Source organism: Schistocerca piceifrons, chromosome 2, assembly GCF_021461385.2.
Source record: "Schistocerca piceifrons isolate TAMUIC-IGC-003096 chromosome 2, iqSchPice1.1, whole genome shotgun sequence".
NCBI classification, from domain to species: domain Eukaryota; kingdom Metazoa; phylum Arthropoda; class Insecta; order Orthoptera; family Acrididae; genus Schistocerca; species Schistocerca piceifrons.
In genome coordinates this window covers 887,541,431-887,557,585 of record NC_060139.1, presented here as the reverse complement: position 1 = coordinate 887,557,585, position 16,155 = coordinate 887,541,431, and the positions used below count along the sequence as shown (strand labels likewise).

The 16,155-nt window shown below is 42.2% G+C and overlaps 1 protein-coding gene across 1 annotated transcript in view; it reads left to right on the top strand.

Moving 5' to 3' along the window:
* Positions 1-15,798, top strand: part of LOC124775967 — a 68,006-nt gene extending 52,208 nt beyond the window's left edge. Inside the window, exon 5 of the mRNA XM_047250808.1 lies at positions 15,520-15,798. Within this exon, the coding sequence (XP_047106764.1) occupies positions 15,520-15,798 (279 nt within the window). The remainder of the gene's footprint in view (positions 1-15,519) is intronic.
* Positions 15,799-16,155: the final 357 nt, after the last annotated feature.

Genomic DNA, 16,155 nt, shown 5'->3' with positions numbered 1-16,155 from the left:
AGCCATGCGGATAAGGTGCCTGTCATCTCGACTGCTAGTGATAAGAGGCCGTTGGGATCCAGCACGGCGTTCCGTATTACCCTCCCGAAGCCACCGATTCCATATTCTGCTAACAGTCATTGGATCTCGACCAACGCGAGCAGCAATGTCGTGATACGATAAACCTTTATCAAAGTCGGAAACGTGATGGTACGCATTTCTCCTCCTTACACGAGGCATCAAACAACGTTTCACCGGGCAACGCCGGTCAACTGCTGTTTGTGTATGAGAAAGCGGTAGGAAAATTTCTTCATGTCAGCACGTTGTGGGCGTCACCACCGGTGCCAACCTTGAGTGAATGCTCTGAAAAGCTAATCATTTGCGTATCACAACACCTTCTTCCCGTCGGTTAAATTTCAAGTCTGTAGCGCTTCATCTTCGTGGTGCAGCAATTTTAATGTCCAGTAGTGTATTTGCTGGATGTATTCCAATCTCTGTCTTCCTCTACAGTTTTTGCCCTCTACAGTTCCTGTGGTACCATGAAAGTCATTCCCAGATGTCTTAACAGATGTCCTATCGTTCTGTCCCTTCTCGTTATCAGTGTTTTCCACATATTCCTTTCCTCTCCGATTCTACGTAGAACCTCCTCATTCCTTACCTTATCAGTCTACCTGATTTTCAACATTCGTTTGTAGCACCACATCTCAAACGCTTCTATTCTCTTCTGTTCCGGTTTTCCCACAGTCCATGTTTCACTACCATGCTTACTCCAGACGTACGTTCTCAGAAATTTCTTTCTCAAATTCAGGCTGATATTTGATGTTAGTAGACTTCTGTCGGTCAGGAATGCCTTTTTTGCCATAGCTAGTCTGCTGTTGATGTCTCTCCGTCCGTCATTGGTTATTTCACTGCCTAGGTAGCAGAATTATTTCACTTCATCTACTTTGTGACCATCAATTTTGATATTAGGTTTATCGCTGTTTCCATTTCTACTACTTCTCATTACCTTCGTCTTTCTTTTATTTATTCTCAGTCCATACTGTGTACTCATTAGAGCTGTTCATTCCATTCTGCAGATCATGTAATTCTTCTTCACTTCCACTCAGGATAGCAATATCATCAGTGAATCGTATCACTGGTATCATTTCACCTTGAATTTTAATTCCACTCCTCAACCTTTCTTTTATTTCCATTATTGTTTCCTCGATGTACAGATTGAACAGTAGGGGCGAAAGGCTGCACCCTTGTCTTACACCATTTTTAATTCGAGCACTTTGTTCTTGGTCGTCCACTCTTATTATTCCCTTTTGGCTATGGTTCAAATGGCTCTGAGCACTATGGGACTCAACTGCTGAGGTCATTAGTCCCCTAGAACTTAGAACTAGTTAAACCTAACTAACCTAAGGACATCACAAACATCCATGCCCGAGGCAGGATTCGAACCTGCGACCGTAGCGGTCTTGCGGTTCCAGACTGCAGCGCCTTTAACCGCACGGCCACTTTGGCCGGCTCCCTTTTGGCTGTTGTACATATTGTATATGAGCCGTCCCTCCCTATAGCTTACCCCTACTTTTTCCAGAATTTCGAACATCTTGTACCATTTTACATTGTCTAACGCTTTTTCCAGTTCGACATATCCTATGAACGTGTCTTGATTTTTCTTTAGTCTTGGTTCAAATGGCTCTAAGCACTATGGGACTTAACATCTCAGATCATCAGTGCCCTAGAACTTAGAACTACGTAAACCTAACTAACCTAAGGACATCACACACATCCATGCCCGAGGCAGGATTCGAACCTGCGACCGTAGCGGTCGCGCAGTTCCACACTGAAGGCCAAGGAGGTAATGACTGCGTGACATACCAACTGTTCCTGAGCGGGAAATTCAAAGAACCGGAAATGGATCCTGAACCATTGTGCAATCCGCTGGCGAACATTACAGGAAGCCACAGAGTAAATACAAACGCGCAAATACCACGTCGGCAGTCGAAGAAGGTGAAACACTGTCCAGGAAGAAAACTATTACACTCGAGCCCACTGATAAAATGGATTATAAGATTATCTGTCATCTTTGTAAGAAACGGAAACTTCCATTGAAGAGAAAGCGAGATGCAGAAGAAGCCAAAATTTTTTGGTCCAAAGTGAAGAACGAGAAGAGACATAGCGACACAAACCGAAAACGTGACTAACCATATGGACAAGGGCGACGAAAAGATGGACAATACAAAGACCACTAGTAAGAATAATGGAGAGAATGAGTGGAGGTTCTAGGAGAGGCTAAGAAGAAAGGAAAGAAGGAACGGACAGCATGCCTACCTCCAGACAAGCAAGAGTTAAAGGTCATACTATCAAATTCAGAAAAAGTTGAAAGTGCAATAAATGCAAGGTGTGACAGCACGCAACAAGCTGTAGTAGCGAGTGTCACAGCACATAGCAGCTACAGAGTATAACAAACACTAGAGGCTGCATCGCCTACGCAGACGATCTGTTAATTATACTATCTGCTGACATAAGGGCTGAATTACAGGAAAACAGTACGGTAATTCTTGAAAGACGAAGCAACTGGTGCGTAGAATACTAACGATAGCAGCGCACAAAACAGTTTATATATGTTACTAAAAGGAGCATTTTCAAGAATAAAAATAATCCCACAAAGACCTATTTGTGAAAAGAAAAGAAGTATATAGGTACCTTGGAATTAACATCGACGAAAAGCAAAAGTTCAATGCACGTGTAGAAATTGTCTGCCAGAGAGGCATTAAAATTATACATAAAATAGCAACAACTATACTCCTGCTTCTCACAGGTGCATATAGAACAACACCGACTGAGGCGTTGCTAGTGATATCAGGCTTGCTATCTCTAGATCTACCAGTAAGGAAGACAAGTGCACAATATTGTTTCAAAAAGCGCGGTTATGATAAGATAAGGAGATACTGGGCACAAGATCCTTATCGAATAAGGAAATAAAGGCATACATTAAGAGAGAATGGCAAAAAATCTGGGAAAGGCCAGGAACAGCCAGGAGAACCTACGAGTACTTTCCTGACGTGATATAAAGAACAAGAATGACATATTTCCTTCCGACCAGGGAAGCTATACACTACCCGTCGGGACATGGTCCGTATCCCTACTAATTACTAAAAATGGAACATTGCACCACAGACACTTGTGAATGTGGAGCAATTGATACTCCGGATCACATCGTCTGGAAATGTGCCGTTAGACAAGATGTTACAGACCAGCACAGGAAAGCATGTGGAAATGCAACATTCTGTAATCTAACTAGGAATGAGGAACGATGGCGTAAACAGAACTCGCTTTCAGCTAAGGTATCAGCTTTATTTTATACAGATAATAGACTAAAAGAAAAAATAAACTTTGTGTTCTGCCTTACGGCAGGTTTTGTCATGGGGGAAGCCTCGTCAGAGAGGTCCACCACATGAACGTCTAGGGAAGTGATTCCAGTGGCGGTTTCCCGTTGCCTTCCACTGATGATGGTGAAATGATAATGAGGACAACATAACACCCAGTCCATGAGCGAAGAAAATCTCCCACCCAGCCAGGGATCGAGCCCGGGCTCCTTGGTGAGACAGACCGCCGCGCTGACCACCCAGCTATCGGGGCGGACAGACTAAAAGAAAATAGGAAATAAATACATAAATAAATTTCAAAATAGCCTTACTCTTTTCAACATTCCATCATTTACAACGTATGTAAAATACAAGACAAAATTGGTATAAAAATATGAAAATATGTTATATTTTATCACTGATTATAGACATAGTGTAATGAGTGTAGTATGGTTTTCTAGCTTACCAGTGTTATGACAGTCATGTAAAATTGTCCAGTATACAGGGTGTTACAAAAAGGTACGGACAAACTTTCAGGAAACATTGCTCACACACAAAGAAAGAAAATATGTTATGTGGACATGTGTCCAGAAACGCTTACTTTCCATGTTAGAGCTCATTTTATTACTTCTCTTCAAATCACATTAATCATGGAATAGAAACACACAGCAACAGAACGTACCAGCGTGACTTCAAACACTTTGTTACAGGAAATGTTCGAAATGTCCTCCGTTAGTGAGGATACATGCATCCACCCTCCGTCGCATGGAATCCCTGATGCGCTGATGCAGCCCTGGAGAATGGCGTATTGTATCACAGCCGTCCACAATACGAGCACGAAGAGACTCTACATTTGGTACCGGGGTTGCGTAGACAAGAGCTTTCAAATGTCCCCATAAATGAAAGTCAAGAGGGTTGAGGTCAGGAGAGCGTGGAGGCCATGGAATTGGTCCGCCTCTACCAATCCATCGGTCACCGAATCTGTTGTTGAGAAGCGTACGAACACTTCGACTGAAATGTGCAGGAGCTCCATCGTGCATGAACCACATGTTCTGTCGTACTTGTAAAGGCACATGTTCTAGCAGCACAGGTAGAGTATCCCGTATGAAATCATAATAACGTGCTCCATTGAGAGTAGGTGGAAGAACATGGGGCCCAATCAAGACATCACCAACAATGCCTGCTCAAACGTTCACAGAAAATCTGTGTTGATGACGTGATTGCACAATTGCGTGCGAATTCTCGTCAGCCCACACATGTTGATTGTGAAAATTTACAATTTGATCACGTTGGAATGAAGCCTCATCTGTAAAGAGAACATTTGCACTGAAATGAGGATTGACACATTGTTGGATGAACCATTCGCAGAAGTGTACCCGTGGAGGCCAATCAGCTGCACGGCTATTGCCCCGTGCTAATCCATACATCAAATGGGCATCTGCCAACTCCGCATTTGTAAACATTCCACTGACTGCAAAACCACGTTCGTGATGAACACTAACCTGTTGATGCTACGTACTGATGTGCTTGATGCTAGTACTGTGGAGCAATGAGTCGCATGTCAACACAAGCACCGAAGCCAACATTACCTTCCTTCAATTGGGCCAACTGGCGGTGAATCGAGGAAGTACAGTACATAATGACGAAACTAAAATGAGCTCCACATAACATCTTTTCTTTATTTGTGTGTGAGGAATGTTTCCTGAAAGTTAGGCCGTACCTTTTTTTAACACGCTGTATACATCGTCTACATTCTCAATCACGAGACAAGTGCATACTGCTACCAAGGAATTGGAAGCAAAGTGGACTTAATAGCTAGGTGGCGGTGTATACATGGTACATGCTGCATTTGTTTGTTCACAAATATATTTTTATCATTACATCGTCTATAACTATTTCGTCAGTAAAGAAGCCAACGGCGTTGACAAATTAATAACACAGGTTTCCAACCTATCATCGAAGTTAAGTAATGTTCTGTGAGGTTACCAATCGGATGGATGACCCTTTGGGCAAAACTGGTTCCCATTGGTTTTAAGGAGACACTAGTCGCCGAAGGAGCGTCCAACTGAAAGACTTGCACCAGGCCGAGGTGCCACACGACACCACCTTCTTTATCAGTAAACAATTCACGGAAATAACTTCACAATGTTTTACAAAATGGTATTCCTTACAAAACAATACGTAACAGATCTTTTGCATGGTCGAAAATAATACATTGGAAGAGGCTGCTGAATGGCATACATGAGGGTGTCAGTTTATACACTGCTAAGTTGCCGAAAATTGTTTGTTAACAGGTAGTTTACCGCATGCACGATAGTTACACTTAGCGGCCGCTTTCAGTGTTTTATTTTCGATCACTCAGAAGATCCGTTACGTATTTTGTAAAACATTGCAAAGTGATTTCCATGAATTGTTTACCCATGAAATTGTTTTATACGGTGTAACGATAAAAATGTAGTCGTGAACAAACAATTGCAGTGTATACCACGTATCCAGCGCCAACTAACAACAGTAAGAAACTGAATTCTACAGTAACGCGCGAAATTATAATTTTGTTTTGTTTTGAGAAGCTTTCAGAATCTGTATAGCTTCTGCAAAATCAAGAACCCTCGTACAACGCATTATTTGCAGACAAGTAAATTGTTCTTTGTATCTTTCTTTGCGTGCACAATGCCAGAGATAAGAGTAATACAGTTGCGCTGGTGTAGCATGTAAAATTAGATGATTTCGTTGTAAACAAACCCTGTCTTAGTGTTACGGTGCACGTAAGACTACCACAGTATGAGACGTAAGGTCGTTAATTCGTTGTTGACAGCCGGGAGTAAGCCACGCCACTCAGTTTTTAGTTCTTTCCCGCAAGAGGATGGCGGAAACTTTGGGAATTCTTCTTCTTTCGTGCCTTGAATTATGTTTTTATGATCTGAGCCAGTTTATTGATAGATTTGCAGAGGCGGGAGTGTACAGTTCTTACGTGGCAATGAGAAGTCTATAGTCCTGACCTACGATAGATCAAGAACTTATGACTGTAAATATGCAGGCTCGATCTTTGGCAACTGCGAGTAATGATTGCGATAAATCAGTACTTCTTGGGCCACGCGGGATTAGCCGAGCGGTCTAGGGCGCTGCAGTCATGGACTGTGCGGCAGGTCCTGGCGGAGGTTCGAGTCCTCCCTCGGGCATGGGTGTGTGTGTTTGTCCTTAGGATAATTTAGGTTAAGTAGTGTGTAAGCTTAGGGACTGATGACCTTAGCAGTTAAGTCCCATAAGATTTCACACACAATTACTTAGTACTTCTTGGCATAAACTCTAGAGTAGTATTCTATGCCGACTCCAGCATACTTTGCACGTAATCTTTATTGAGTCTTGAGATACAATTGACGATAAGAGAAAGTGGTGGTGCAGCTTCCCAACTTGGCAAGGGCAAACATATGACATGACAAGCTTTTTCTTTTAGCAATGACGCAATCGTCTTGATGTGAAAAGTCACACCTTCCTCTACCCTCCCATCCCCTCCTATCTCCTCCCCAGTCAAAATCAGTATCGTAACAAAACGAGATAGCCAATCATAGTGGAGTATTTTAGCGGTCATAAAAGTGAGGCAGCCTAACACATTGTAGCCACAGACCAGCCATCTTACCCATGCCAATAAAATTGTGTAAAGGGAATAACTTACAGTATTACCACAGCTAAGATACATCAGCAAACACACACACACACACACTCACACACACACACACACACACACACACACACATATACATATACACACGCAGACACCATGTTTACGCCATGTAATAATGGGTTAAGTAGTGGTACTGCGCACGCAAAGCTCGATCTCCGTGCCATACAGTGTGCAAGGCACAAGGATAACTGAAAGTAAATATGTTCCTCATCTAAACTGTTCTGTGAAGTTTGTCAAGAGTCAGCAATACTCATTGCAGGTCGAAAATGTCTTCAAAAAATAAGTCAGCAAAACAAAAAATGCAGTATTTACATCAAGTGTCACAACATTACTTTCCACACACACACACACACACACACACACACACACATAAGTCGTTTATCATAATATATAAATATAATTACAGATCTCTCTGTCCGTGAGCAGAAACTTGAAATTAGCATCAGAATGAAATTTCTCAAAATATGTAAGTCTCTGAGCAAAAGCGACATGTAGCACTACTGGACTACAGTATTTAAAAAAGAAACACAAACATGGCTTGTGTATTGGCACTGATGATAAAAGGTATAGGTTAAGCAGCAATTGCTGACTATCAAAGTTTGATCATTGTATCTCACTTTACAACTACAATGGATTAACAAATTAAATATTTGACCATCTAATTTGTCTGTATTACGTATTAAAATATACAAGCTCACTTATTGGCAGCACTGTAAAAAGGTTATGTTAGCTGATAAAATTTATATGTACTTAGATTTTTGTACCACGTATTAAATTCATCAAAATAAATAAAAATTAATTCTACAATATTGAAAAACATAGATGAGCACTTTTCCTGATCTAAGTTAAAGCTTAAAACACATTTGTTGATGGTGAGTATTATGTTATTTCCAAGTCTAACTAAATTCGTTAAAAAATGTGTCCTAAACCGATATCAAACTCAACCAAATGTTATAATCACATCCATGCTATGGTATTAACGTCCTCTTCAAAACGTTTGTCATCTTCTTCTGTCACTCAGTAGAAACTCCATGGCACTTTGGTGCAACAGAATGCTGAACTGGAGCATTACATTCCTCATAGGTAAGAAAGGAGAGTTGCAATGCTTTCAACTACCAACATTCAAAATCATTTAAACATTATAACAACTCCGTGACACGGTATTATCTTACACTACAAAACGTTTGTCATTTTCTACTGGTAATTCTAAATCATTCCATCACACAGCAGGAACTAAACGACACTTCAGTGGGAAAACATATTGAACAGTAGAAATATACATTCGTAAGGGTACGAAACAAGGGTTACTATGTTTCCAGTTACCCACTTCCAAAATCAATGAAACATTATAGTGACTCCATGCTGGGGTATTAACTTTATCTTGCAGCAAAGAATCGTTTGTAATCTCTTGCTCATAATGCTAACTTATCCTATTGCACAGTGGAAACAACAATGCCAATGCGGCAAGGCAGTGATAGTCAAAAAGGCGATAAAATTGAACAGTGTTCTAACACCAGAAGCTTGACAGTTGGTGTCATTTACAGGGGTCAGTTAATGTGGAGTGTCAGCTACTGGGGCTGTCAGCTATCTGGGTGTCAGTTGTTGGGTCGTATCCTCATACATCGTCATGTTACAGCAAAATTCAGATACTGGATCTTAAAACTGGGAACGGAATGGACCAGTATTTCATTCACACCGACCGTTAACACGACACGGAACAGAACAGATTGGAATGGAACATAATTGAGCGGATCAGAATGGAATGGAGTGGGTTGGAACGGAACAGTACAGGTGACTTATTGACCAAGAATTTTACATTCATTTAAATCAGCTCCTGAATTGAGTCTTATGTGCAAATTGGGAAGTCTTGGTGTCCATCCTGTTTAGGTGACTGGGGAAATTTCTATGATGGATGATGGACCTAGGTGCCATCTAGCTTGTGGATAACACGTAAACATCATCTGCGGGCTGGGGAGTGGGGAGTGCGGGGAGGAGGGGTGGGTGGAGGGAGAGAGGAGTGACTGATGGCAGATTAGAGTACTGTTGGCCACTCTTCCATTGTGTTTCTTACAAAAACTGTATTTCCGTGTGCTATATACACTGTCTTTAGCTCAGGACTGTGGTCAGATGCACTGAAATCGGGGATAAGGAAGCGCTCCTTGAGGTATATGTAATTCGTTTCAGGTTTTAGTTGTCTTCCATAACGCTCTGGAATCCAGAGAAAGTTCATCGACTTTCCTTACCTCTATAGCTGAAATGTCTTCTGCATTATATTTATAAGATGGATGTTGTATTATCTCCACACTGCTTGGGTGGGGGCATCAGACTATAATTTTGGCGAATCCAGTGTGGTCAAGAACTTGTTGAAACCAAGTGGTCTGACGAATTGGAGAGCTTGGATGATAACCACTGCACCTGTGGCAAGTTCTGAGGGAACGATTACTCCTGTCAACTGCTAAGTAAGGTATGTCCTCAACGAGAGTTGTCTTAATTAGTTACATATTACATGGGGGAGAGATCCGGCGACATAGCTGACCAAGGTAGGATTTGGCAAGCACAGAGACAAGCGTAGACACTCTCGTCGTCTGCGGGCTGGCGTTATCTCTACGTATGTTAAGTCCAGGATAGCTTACCATAAGGGGCAACAAAATGTGGCACAGAATATCGTCGACATATCGCTGTGATGTAAGGGTGCCACGGATGACAAACAATGGGGCCTTCCTGTGGAAAGAAATGGCACCTCAGAGCACCACTCCTGGTTATCGCGCCGTATGGTGGCTGACAGTCAGGTTGGTATCCCTCAACTGTTGGGCGCTTATCTAGACATGTCTTTACATAAAAATATCATGATGACGAAGAATGAATAAGTTTGCAAAATATTAAATTCATTGGTATTTAAATATGGTTGCATGCCAGGTATACTCTATAAAAGAATTTAAAAAAAGCTGTATCACTAAATAGTTACCCGAATAGGACGTAAATTGGTAGATGTTATGTACATGTACAGAAAAACAAATTGATTACAATTTCAGAAAAATTGGATGATTAATTCAAGAGAAACAGCTTCAAAAATTGAGCAAATCAATAATGCGTTGGTCCACCTCTGACCCTTATGCAAGCAGTAATTCGGCTTCGAATTAATCGATAGAGTTTTTGGATGTTCTCCTGAGGGATATCGCGCCAAATTCCGTCCAACTGGGTCGTCAAAGTTCCGAGATGGTGGGAGTGCTCCAAACGTTCCCGATGGGGGAGAGATCCGGCGACATAGCTGACCAAGGTAGGATTTGGCAAGCACAGAGGCAAGCGTAGACACTCTCGTCGTCTGCGGGCTGGCGTTATCTCTCTGTATGTTAAGTCCAGGATAGCTTACCATAAGGGGCAACAAAATGTGGCACAGAATATCGTCGACATATCGCTGCGATGTAAGGGTGCCACGGATGACAAACAATGGGGCCTTCCTGTGGAAAGAAATGGCACCTCAGAGCACCACTCCTGGTTATCGAGCCGTATGGTGGGTGACAGTCAGGTTGGTATCCCTCAACTGTTGGGCGCTTATCTAGACATGTCTTCGTTGGCCGTTGGGCTCAGTATAAAGTGGGAGTCGTCGCTGAAGACGACTCTGCTCCAGTCAACGGGATTCCCATCTGGAGACGCCTCAGACAGCGATGGGATACGAACCTGACTGTCGCCCACCATACGACTTGACAACCAGGTGTGATGGCCTGTGATGCCATTTCTTTTCGTAGAAGGACTCTTTTGGTTGTTACTCGCTGTCCCCATACAGCTCAACAGTCGACGATATTCTATGCCAAGTTTTGTTGCCCTCCTGGGCTTACATTTCAGCAAGATAACGCCCATCCACACATCCCGGGAGTTCTAATTCTCACCTCCATACTTACCAAACCCTACCTTGAGCAGCAAGGTCGCAGATCTACCCCTTCCTCCCCCCCCTCCCCTCCCCCAATTGTGAACGTTTGAAGCACTATGGGCAGGGCCCTCGGTCCATAGTTGGATTTTGATGATCTAGCGCGCCAATTGGACAGAATTTGGCACGATGTCCCTCAGGAGGACATCCAGTAACTCTATCAACCAATGACAAACCGAATAACTGCTTGCATAAGGGCCAGAGGCTGCCCAGGGCGTTAATGACTAGTTCAGTATGTGAAGCTCTTTTTCTTGAATAAATCATTAATTTTTTCTGAAACTGTAATAATTTGTTTATCTGTACAAGTACATCACATCTATCGATTTCCGACCCATTAGGATAATTACTTCGTGGTGCGTCGTTTTTTCTTTTTGTCTTACAAGGAATTCTTTGAGTGCGGAGTCGCAAGTTTAGTTTTTAATAAGGCTTGTCTGAAAATGGTGTTTTAACAATAATGTCAGGAAAAATATTAACTGCTAATGACTCACCAAGTGTGTGAGGAGAGCGACAGAAAATGAGTGTCCAGGAGGTGTAGAAATCAAACTCCAGTGGGAGGTATGTACTACACTTCACATAACAGACGTCGTCGATATTCAAGAGATGTTGAAAACAAACTATTAGTTTGCACCAAAAACTCCGAATGGAAAATGGCGCGCCATAGTGATCATAAACGCTCGCACCATCAAGATCGAAGGCAAACTTCTTGGGAGTTACAACGATGCAGGACGTTCAGTTAGGTATCTACTCTTAAAGAATACATATAGAATGATGTTGGTGTAGGCGGGGTGATGAGAACTGATCTAATGTGATGGTATGCGACCGAATGCGATACAGTCTGTCGTGGAGCCTATCGTGAAACTGCATACCCTGTAAGGGTGGCTGCAGACAATGAGATAACATGTTTTGTAGGCACGGAAAAGCAAACATCCAAAGGCTGAATTTGTTCAGGGGTTCCAGGTGGAATGAATTGCAATGTCACACACTTTTCAGGAGGGATACTTTGCTCTAAAGGAATATAATTTGTATACGCAGACCATGAATCAAACAAAAGCAAGTTATTTTGACCAGAGATTGGCCAGAAGCAGTCCTCATGCCATAGTTGTAGTTCTCTTAGCCCTTTTTCCCACTCTTGCTTGCTGTGGCGTAATTATTATCTACTTCCCTTGCAAGATGACGCACACAAGAAAGAATCATAGGGGACAGAGCACCTTCAACTTCTCGCATCACAATAAATAAATAACTTTCCAGCCAGTTTACCATGCAGATTAACAGTCGGAATAATTGTATAAGTATTCCTTAAGGGGCTGATGTTAGTTGATCTTCATGTAACTCTCTTGGTACCTTTAATTTCCAGGGTTTCTTTCATATGCATTTCATTTTCAAATTCACATTGATCGGAGTTGAAAACAAATTCCTTACTGAACGATGGGATAAATTTGTTTATCTAAAACAACGGCATACAACCGAATGCGATGCAGTCTGTCGTGGAGCGTATCGTGAAACTGATTACCCTTTTAAGGCGTGACTGCAGACAGATACAAATATATACTATCGATAAGAAATGATTTCAGTTAGCAAGGAGCGATTAGTGAGGTAACATCATCATGGCGAAACGTTAGGCTTCATCTAAACAGTAAATATCATGTAAGCATAGTCAGTGTTCTTGGATATAACTATAGTGTACTGTGGGTCTACATTTAACTCATTTTGTTTCTTATTTCCACACCATGTTGCAACCACTGAACAGGGTAGAAATAACTGCTCGATACATCATCAGTCTGGTGCAAAGTGTTCGATCTTTATTTAGAAAGACCCGTTATAGCACACATACAAAAGCAAAATGGACAGCAAGTATTTTGTTCTCCGCATACTTTTCCGATAATCAGTTAATTAATAATATATTTCCTAGATGGAGAAAGTGGTCTACTTGTTCCAAAGGTGTGTTAGAAACATAGATACTGATATCCAGAAAGACAGCTTCAAGAACTGGATGTGCTGATACTTTTCTTTTTGGGATGTTGATGAGGCCAAACCGTTCATACGTACTGTAGAAAAAATTTACAAATAGCTGTAGCTGCTCGGGCGTATCAGCGAGAGAAGCGCAGTCGTCTGCATACTGCAGTTCAGACTTGTGAACCTCTTAGAATGGGGTGTAGACTGATTAGACAGTCCTCTGTCAAATCTGTATTTAATTTCTACACCTCCATTGCTTACAGACGATGTCTCAGAAAGCATGACTGCTAGTTTCAGGGCAAAGAACGTTGATGCGGATGTTGGTGTGAGAACACAACCTTGTTTGAGTCTTTTAGTTCAAATGGTTCAAATGGCTCTGAGCACTATGGGACTTAACTGCTAAGGTCATCAGTCCCCTAGAACTTAGAACTACTTAAACCTAGCTAACCTAAGGACATCACACACATCCATGCCCGAGGCAGGATTCGAACCTGCGACCGTAGCGGTCGCGCGGCTCCAGACTGTAGCGCCTAGAACCGCTCGGTCACTCAGGCCGGCAACGTTTTAGTGATACGCGATTTATCAGATTTTTCATCCTGGTATTGAACTTGCTCAGGCATGTCATCAAGCAGAATTTGAATAAGCCCAACAGAGTGTCCAGGGCAGCCGAACAGTGTAAGAACCTACACATAGCCTTCTCTAGATCATAGAACACAAATAGTAAAGGCTTGTGTTGGTCCCTGTACTTCTATCCTAATTGTCTCGCACAGAAGATCATATCAATAGCGATACTCGAAGGGTGAAATTCGCAGTGAGGTTCGGGAAGTACAGTCTCGGAATGAGTCCGGAGGCTATTAATAAGAATTCGAGTAAAAGTTTTACCAGCTACGGAGAGCAAACATATGCCACTGCAATTACCATAGATGCTCTGGTTTCCTTTTCTAATGTTGGTGACAGTTGTTAAGATCATCATGTTAGCTAGTACCTTACGAGTTTCCCGCATTAGAAGGGACAGGGAGAACGGTTTTTAGAGGCAAGCCGCTGTTTTTAATGATCTCCATAGTGATGTTGTCAAATCCGGGTGCCATTCTTGGTTTCATAGTATCTAGAGCCTTGCTAAATTCATTAACTGTCGGAGGAACTGCCATCCAAGATTGTACTGGATGTTGTGCGATGTGTTTGAAGAAGTTGTTCAAAAATGTTCAAATGTGTGTGAATTCCTAAGGGACCAAACTGCTTAGGTTATCGGTCCCTAGACTTACACACTACTTAAACTAACTAAAGCTAACCTATGCTAAGAACAACACACACGCCCATGCCCGATGGAGGACTCGAACTTCCGGCGGGAGGGGCCGCGCAGTCCGTGACAAGACGCCTCGAACCGCGCGGCCGCTCATCGCGGTGAAGAAGTCGTCATCGTCAGAAGAGTTACGGTTTAACAGTGAGCTGAAGTGCTCTTTCCAGAGTCTAACGATGTCCTGACCGTCTGCGAGGATGGCCATACTGTCGGCAGCCATGCATCCCTTTTTCTTCCAGCGTCAAAACTCCGCAAGTCCCTGGGATCTCATAGACTTTGAAATTCTTTAGCCTTTTGTTGTCATCAGTTGTCCTTGAGTGTTCTTATTTTAGTCTCGTATTTCTACCTGAGCCATTGAAATTATGTTTTCTTTTCCATGGAGGACAGATCCTGAGCAACATACAGGTAAGCATCCCTCTTGACACTTACGCATTTCTTAACCAGTTCATTACTGACATCGTGTTGTTTAAGAAGGGCTGAAGGATGTGTCACGATGTCTGGTAATCACTTGCGACACTGAGTTTGGGGTCTACTTCTACATAATAGACAGATGGAAATGAGGGGACAAATTAGGGCATATATCAACAGGTAATTGTTTTCAGAAATATCTATATAGTAACTTTTCTTATAGATTTGACCAGTACTACTTTCTGTAGGCATGTCTGACACATTTTTTTTATGCAGCTCCTATTTTTGTTGGGTAATCCATCGGCTCATCTGAAAATCTGTTCAAAAACATAACAGTGTGCCATTCAAGTAAACAAAAGGAAGCAGGAGCAAAATGCACACCGATCATTGCTGTTCTGCTAACTTAGATTCTCCATAGATGAGTAGTGTTTCTACCTTCTCTTCGTTGGTGTAAATTGTACGCAAACAAACCTTCAACTGGCGACGATCAGTATGCATTTTCCTTATGTTTCCATTAGTTTGCTGTCAATACAGTAAGTGAACGAGCTGCATTATCCTGGATAGCTGCACTATGTGCTAATAGAGGAGAGTCAAAGTCATTTTTGTGTTACGTATTTAATGACGTCATGTTTCCTTGAACGAAAATATAGGATGCTATTTAAAAAATGACGCACTGTTATTCAGATCTTCGTAACGAACGAAGTGAAAAGACAATCATGTTGGTTAATGTCCCACTGGTAGCTAAACAACATTTGCTTGATACATTTTAGTTTTGTTTCTGGAAGAGAAGTTGTTTAGGGTGTATGAGATAAATGGAACACGTTATATATATTTTTGTCATTATTTCTTAAAGTGCCCATCGTATTGTTCCGCCAGCACCGTTAGTGGTGTGGTCACTGAGATGAAAGTTTTGGTGTTGCAGACTGATGTCAGCGTGGAGGACTGCAGAGGCATCTCGATACTACCTGGGGAGCTGCTTCTGCCGGTACCTGCAGACCTGTGGCAGAACCTGTACATGGAGGACCTTGCTGAAGACATGCTTTCGCTTGTCCGTGATGCGTACGGCGTATGCTTTTACCACGAGATGAACGAGGATCTGTTTCCCAGTCCCAACTCGGCCTACGGTCGGCTTGGCCAATGGAATTGTCCTTCAATCTTCTTCGGCTCCACAGGGAATGATTCGTCCAAACGCCGACGGTGACGAGGCGTCGGACCACAGTCCACTATCTCTAAGACAGAACACTGCCATCAGTTCTGTACATAGGACACATTTAACAGTCATTTGGAAGGTTAAAACTGCTGTTTCTTACTCATGATCTTACAAAGTGACGTTTCCCGGCTGTGGTGCTATGAGGGTCTGTATTTATTTCACATTGCGCCAGTTGTTTCTCGTGGGAGTGAACGTGAAATTTTCCAACTTATTATCTCTGGCTGTGAGTTTAATAATTTCGTATCCCCAGAAAAAAATAAAATTAAATGTATTAACTTAGTAATTAGCACTTTAGGTCAGTCTGTGCGAGTGAAACCAGTGTTATCATTCCTTACTCTTTCGCCTTTA